This window comes from Rhinolophus hipposideros, assembly GCF_964194185.1.
Source record: "Rhinolophus hipposideros genome assembly, chromosome: 5".
In the NCBI taxonomy this organism is placed as follows: domain Eukaryota; kingdom Metazoa; phylum Chordata; class Mammalia; order Chiroptera; family Rhinolophidae; genus Rhinolophus; species Rhinolophus hipposideros.
This window is the reverse complement of record NC_138051.1, coordinates 32,763,655-32,770,608: the sequence shown is the minus strand read 5'-3', so window position 1 is coordinate 32,770,608 and position 6,954 is coordinate 32,763,655. Positions and strand designations below refer to the sequence as shown.

The following is a 6,954-nucleotide window of genomic DNA, read 5'->3' as shown; positions in this document are numbered from 1 at the left end:
TTTAGAGGAAGGACTATGCAGGCAGAACCAACCACTAGAGGAAGTCCTGCAGGTCAGCGGTTAGAACGCCACAGTGAGAAGTCCGTGCTGAATAGAGCAGCAGTGCTCCCCTACTCAGAGCAGCCGGATTTATAGTGTGTGTATGTATGAGGAATTTAAAGTCATCAGATGTTTGCTTTACCAAGTTGGTAGCAGAGCATCTGTTTTATTTCAAAGCTGTTTCCCTGTCTCTAGGAATCTACCTTTTCTCAGAACTAGTATTTGACTTAAAGACTAAAAAATCTGGAGATGTAAACATCACGTTTATGTGACATCAAAACAGTTTTGTAATGTAGACTGGGTGTGTGTTTCAGATGTTTATAGTATTTCATTACTAGTAGAGATAGAAAATATTCATAAACTCAGATATGTGTTGTCTGGGTTGAAGAAATTTTTTGAACTTTTAAACATGCATTAATGTGCTTGTATATCCATGAGGATTGGTGAAAGGTTGAACTGGAACAGTGATTTCAGTAAAAAGGCATAGGAAATTAACTACATATCACCTGAATTCGTGGCTTTCCTGAGAGATGAATCAATAATCAATAATGAGAGATATTTCTAAAAAATATCACATGTCACTCCAATTTTGTTAGCTGAAAGTGAATAGCTTGGAAGTATGGTAAGTGGAGAAAAAAGGAAAATTGATTTTAGACTTCATTTAATCAGTTTCCTTTTTTTTTTCTTGCACAAAATAGAGAATAATGTTGCTAATCTTGTGGGAATATTTAATCAAATGATATACAAATATGATTAACAAAGTTAAAAGTGGACATGTGCAGTAACTTCAAAGATTATTTTCACTGTCCTTAAACAAGTAAAGACCTAATATTAATTTATGAGTGACAAATAATACAATTCCATAGAATTTAAATTAGGCTGCTTGGCAGTATCCTATATGAATTTAATATAGGATTTTGATCATCATTAAGCTCAGGTTATACATGATAGATGTTTTTAAAATACCAAATTTCATATGAAGCATATACATTTTGATATATTTCAATCAAATTTATATTCACCACAAAAGCAGGATATTGCAATGACTTCTCCATTTTTCCCAGCACAAAATAACAGTGAACAATGTTAAAGTAACTTCAGAATTGAAAAATGTAGAAGCTCAGTACCCATGAATAATAATATTAACCCCCAGGTTGGTCTTTGAGCCCAGAACTAATAGTGTTTGTACTGTTGATCCAGCATACTCCGAAACAAAAAGCAGGTAGTGGAAGAGCATCCATGGAAGGTAAGGCGCTAGGAAGGAGGTTTGGCTTCTACCCAAAAGGCGATGTGTCTCATGGGTGCATTTCGTGTGCCTTCCATTGCATAAAATTGCTGTAGGTGATCACGGATTTGCTGCATAGAAGTAGGGCAAGAGAGCTGCAGTCTAACCTCAGCAAGTTTATTTACTTAGTTACGCTCAGGCCTCCAGATACTTTAGTCATCCCCAATCTGAAAGAAATTTGCAATACTGTGTGTATTGTGTGGTTTTACATTTCATTTTTTGTCTTTGGACAAAATCCAAATGTTCAAGGTTGCTTTATAAATATTGAACAAAGTATTCTGGGCCTACCTGGATAAATTTCTGCCGTGTGTGGGGAGCATGGTTTCTCTGCAGGCCAAAGGGTTTTTACTTGACAGTTGGAGGGGAAGTTTAGAAATAACACTCAGAATTAATATTTCCAGAGGTTTTCAAGTGTCCTGGATGTATCACTTTAACAGGAGTTTCTGTCATTTTGTATTAAATATCACAATTTCTCTGCTCAGTGAAAAGGCGCCTGAAAGCAGCCTTAGGACATACCCTATCGTTGACATCATTAAAAGTTCTTAGGACGTCTTTATCTTTTGTTTCTTCTACCATTGCCCCATTACCTCTTCAAGAGACTTAAAAATGCTGGAAGGGGGCAAAATTAAACATGTGCTAATGGGGGCAAAGGACAAAGTGGCCATCAGGCGCAATGTTAATTGCCTGAGAAAAGGTGAGTTACTTCCATAGGGGTCGACAGATACAGAGGATCCCTAGGCGATAGATACCCCTGGGGTGCGTGGATCGAACGCCGTGCGGCTCGGGCAGGAGGCCCCAGCCCTGGGCTGTGCTCTGGGGAGTCCGAGCCCCGGGGGCCTCCACCTGCTGGGGGAGGAGCCGGGGCGGAGCTAAGGTGCCGGGGGAGTGACGCCCCGCCCCGCCGGCGCCGCCCCGCGCGACCCCCAGCCAGGCCCAGACCGCAGCAGGCTCCGCCGCGCTGGGTGAGTCCTGCGCCGCTGCCCTCGGCCTCCGGGTGTCCAGCCGCCTTGCGGGTGCTTGGGGATCGGGATGGGGCGGGCCACCTCCTGAAATCCTGGAGTCGGGAGGCTGCGGGGAGACAAAGGATGTGTGTGGGATTAGGAGGTGCAGCTGTAAACACCAGGGAAGGTGTGCGGAGGGAGATTTCCTAGCTCATCAAACGACAGTGGTGTTGCCCCGGGGGGTAAATGAAACAAGACATCCTGCACTGAGAGCGGACTAAGGGAAAGATGGAGATGGCTGTGGGGGCTGGTGGCCGCCTCCGGCCTTTCCCCGCAGAATTGCAGGCTTGGCGCTTTGGAGACCAAGGTCTTACATCCAGGGGTGACTAGAAAAAGCCTCTTCTGTGCAGTAAAAAAAGGGGAGGTTGTGAATATTTCGGGTGCAGGGAAGAAAATGTGTAGGAAAATGGTCGAAAGAAAGGGGTTGTGCCGCCACTGCCAGAAGCGTGGGTCAGCGGATGCAGAGGGAAGCTGCGTGAATGGCTGTCCCCTTGTTCTGCAGGCTAATGAGTCTACAGAAGCCGGCGTTTCGGACCGTGACTCCCCAGACTAGTTTTCTCCTTCACGGGTCTGTCTTCCCTCTTCTCACTCTGCTTCCCCAAAGTGTAACCCCGGAACCCTAAGGCAATATTGCCAACATCATAATAGCAACGTAGGGCCCTGTGCCTAGCAGGGTTCTGACCTTGCTTAGTGTTTTCCCACATCTCATAACAACCCTGTAAGACAAATGCTTTGCTCATCCACCTTTTTTGCAGAGGAAGAAGCTGAGGCATTTGCCCCAAATCACCCAGTTGGTATGTGACTGAGCGTGCGTACTGCCTCCCCTCCCAGATGGCAGGGCAGGCCTGAGCTGGGTGTACTTTCATCCCCCTCAGGACCTCAAATGTGTTAATGTCCGCTAAGCTGCAGTGTTCCTTCTACCACTCCTCACGTTTCTGATTCTTTACCACTTGTGTCTTCCTCGCTCCTACCTGTCAGCCTTTTCTCCCCCAAGACTGGAAAAACTCAAGCTGTTCCTTTCCCTCCCCTTTTCTCAAAATTGAAGCAAGATTTTTTGTTTGTTTTAATAAGAGAGGAAGAGAATGGTGGCTTAGGGGTAATACAGAACTTCCAGGGAGCTGTAAGGTGAAAAAATGACTGAGAACTGCCGTTCCAGTCTAGTCTTCCCAAGAATTCAAGTACAAAGCGAATTGGCTATCTCACACTGTTTTGTTTCTCTAACACCTCTTCACAGCCGATGTCCTGGCTGGAGTGGACACGTACGGCAAAAGCAAACCCCGAGGATTTCCATTGCAGTCCCTTTCTGGGTGGGCCCTGAAATCGTCCCTTGAGTGATTATATCACCACAATTGCCAGTTGTGGCCATTCGCTGTAATTGGTCTTATTTCTGCAGGTTAAAAATGGTCTCCAGGATGCTCACCACCATGCTATCTGGCCTAGTGTTTTGGTTGATGTTTGGACAAACTCCCACATCTGCTTATAGCCCGAGGACCCCTGACCGGGTCTCAGAAGCAGACATCCAGAGGCTGCTCCATGGTGTGATGGAGCAGTTGGGCATTGCCAGACCACGAGTCGAGTATCCAGCTCACCAGGCCATGAATCTTGTGGGGCCGCAGAGCATCGAAGGTATGTACTGTGTTCTGCCCCTTTGAAGTTTCCATTAGCATTTAACATAATTAATGCATATTGAAGAAACGCTACTTCCTCTCTCTGTTTTCCCTTTCTTCTTACCCTACGCAGTACATACGATCCAGAGGAGAATATAAGTCCCATGAGAGCAGGGACCTTATCTATCTAATTCACAGCTGTAGCCCTAGCACCCAGCACAGAGTCTGGTCCATTCATATTTATTGAATGAAGGAAGGAAGCTCTACTGTTATCTCTAAAGAAAGATTAGAACCAGCTCCCATGTCTTCTCCCATACTGATCTTTGGGAAATTGTGTCCCAGCCTCCCACCGCCCAGCTGGCTGCCTCTGTGAGACACTGTTTGTGAAAGATCCTTAAAGTGTAGGACCTATAGGATCTAATTTAATTTTGGGGGATGACATCATATAAACCCAAAAGGAGGCAAAAGAGGAGCTAGTATTAAGAGTTGATATCAGACTCACAGATACAGAGAACAAACTGATGGTTGCCAGATGGGAAGAGGATGGTGGGGCCGGTGGAAAAGGTGAAGGGATTGAGAAGTGTTATACAAATTGGTAGTTACAAAGTAGTCATGGGGATGTAAAGTAAAGCTTAGGGAATATAGTCAATAATATGGTAATAACTATGTATGGTATCAGGAGGTAGTAGACTCATCAGCGTATCACTTCGTAAGTTATATAAATGTCTAACCACTATGCTGTACAACTGAAATTAATGTAAAATAATATTGAATGTCAACTGTAATTTAAAAAAAGATTCTAAGAAAAAGAATTTATGTCAGACACTTAAGAAAAATATTTTAAAATATAACAAATGTAAATTAAATTGTTTTAGTGTGGCAAGACCATTTCCCCACAGAATTTTTCTGACTTCTGGCAATGTGGTTGTAACACTTTTATAAAAAAGCAGCAGTTTGTTGTTTAATGGTTTACTTATAGAGACAATCTGAAGCTCGCTCTTATGGGCTGGTGAACAACAGCTCTGTGAGTAAGTGCCTTATTGCCATGCCTTGCTTTGTATCCTCTCTGATTCAGAATGATCTGTTTTTCCAATGAGGTGCAGCCCTAAAGCAGTAGCATGGTTCAAGTAGGTTAACTGCAGGGAGCATTTCAAGTATTGGCCCACAGGAGTGGGTGTTAAGGAAAAATGTGAATTCTTTGTCTGAGTTTTGTCAGAACACACACCCAGCAGATTCTTCTCCCTGTGGACTGATGACGCATAATTTTTCTGAGTTTTAAATTTTCTAAAAACACTTTCTACCTAGGAGTCTTGTGAATGGATATTGTTGATATGTGATTCTCGTATCTGACTTGTTACCCACAGTTTGGAGCCATTGAGTAGAACTAACTCTGTGGGATTATTGTCTATGTAGGCTGACATTTGATTTCAGCCTAAATGGATGAACACAGATGATTTGAATCAGCAAGCATGCCAACCTACCGTAGGGCTTGAATCAGGACAAATCACGGGGCTTCATGCCACCCCTTTTGGGGAGAATCTAAATCCTTCCCAGCACCTGCCACCTGTTGCTTCCAGCACACCTGTCCATTTCAAACCAGCTCTTTGGAGACAGTAAATATCTACCCTTTTAATGCAGGAAGTGCTTGGTGAGTCACCCAGCTGTTGTCATGGAGAAAGCCTTTTGAGTTTCTGTTAATACCTTGATCATCTATGTGGAAAAGCAATAGCTCCCTGGCCTCAGAAGCCTGTGTTTATCCCGAGCCTCATTTTCTTTACTGGATAGCCCACTATTTAGCATCCAGTATGTGCCAGGCACCGTGCAGGAGACTGGCAGCTCTGCCCTAAAGACTCCCACTGTCTGGGGGTGGGAGGGGGACAGGTGATCACAGATGTACAGACAAGCGACAAGCTGTCTGTACATCTGCTGTCATGGAAGCAGAGAATCGGAGTGATTCTGCTTGAGAGTGGATGGCATTGGCTGTAAGGAAACACTTCTTGGAAGAAGCAATGTATATATTTTTTAAATTAAAATTGATTGGGGTGACAATGGTTAGTAGAATTATATAGGTGTCAAGTGTGCAATTATGGGTTTTGACATTGGACTAGGAGTTCAAGTGAAAAGGCATGGAGGTTTGAAAGAGCCTGGATTAGGACAATTCAGAATTAAAAACCCTCTTCCCATTATTATTACCCTTGTAATGTGAGGTCATGACCATATTAGGTGTCCTCTAACAGTGTCTGTACAAACGATGAATATTTGTTTGTTTTTAGTTTTCTGTTACTGTGCAACAAATTGCCACAGAGTTTGCAGCTTCACACGATAGCCATTTATTATCTCGGTTTCCATTCGTCAGGAGTAGGGCTGGGTTTGCTGGGCCAGGCTGAAATCAAGGTGTTGGCCAGTGATGCCACCTCGGCTGGTGTTCAGGGTCCTCTTCCAAGCTCAATAAGATTGTCAGCAGAATTCAGTGTCGTGCTGTTGTGGGACCTAGGTCCCCTTTTTCTTACTGTTGGCCAGAGTCCCTCAGCTCTTAGGGGCCACCTTCAGGTTGTAAGCCACGTGGCAGCCCTTGCACAACATGGCAGCTTGCTTCCTCAAAGCCAGAGGGAGACTATCCATCCCTTTAGCGCGCTAATTATAATATAATAGAATTATGGGAGTGACTAGCCTTTGCCATTTAACAAGGCAGTGATATCCCATTTTGTTTACAGGTCCCACCCACAATCAAAGGCAGAGGATTCTGCAGGACATGTACAGCCGTGGGGGATCTTGGGGGTCATTTTAATATTCTGCCTATTACAGCTTGGGTAATAGCTTAACAAAGAGGAAATAGGCTAAAGACTTTAAGGGGGGAAAAGGAAATAAAATAAGAAGCCTGGATGTTTCCCAGTCTTGAACCTTGGCATTAATTCCTGGGGTAGGTAGTCTAATACTTATTCAAGTGAGTGTAACATTGTTTCAACTCATGCATTTGTTTGCTTTGTGTCTATTCAGACAAAGAAACTCCACTTGAAGAAAC

The 6,954-nt window shown here is 43.9% G+C and overlaps 1 protein-coding gene across 2 annotated transcripts in view; it reads left to right on the top strand.

Annotated features, from left to right (window-relative positions):
- The first annotated feature begins 2,100 nt into the window (after positions 1–2,100).
- The window catches only part of LOC308497781 (neuroendocrine protein 7B2), a 51,413-nt gene continuing 46,559 nt past the window's right edge, over positions 2,101–6,954 (top strand). The window contains exons 1-2 of one of the 2 annotated variants that reach the window (XM_081048868.1): positions 2,101–2,286; positions 3,719–3,951. In XM_081048868.1, the coding sequence (XP_080904994.1) occupies positions 3,726–3,951 (226 nt within the window). In that variant the 5' untranslated portion in view covers positions 2,101–2,286; positions 3,719–3,725. The remainder of the gene's footprint in view (positions 2,287–3,718; positions 3,952–6,954) is intronic. The other variant, XM_081048867.1, reaches the window with a different exon arrangement.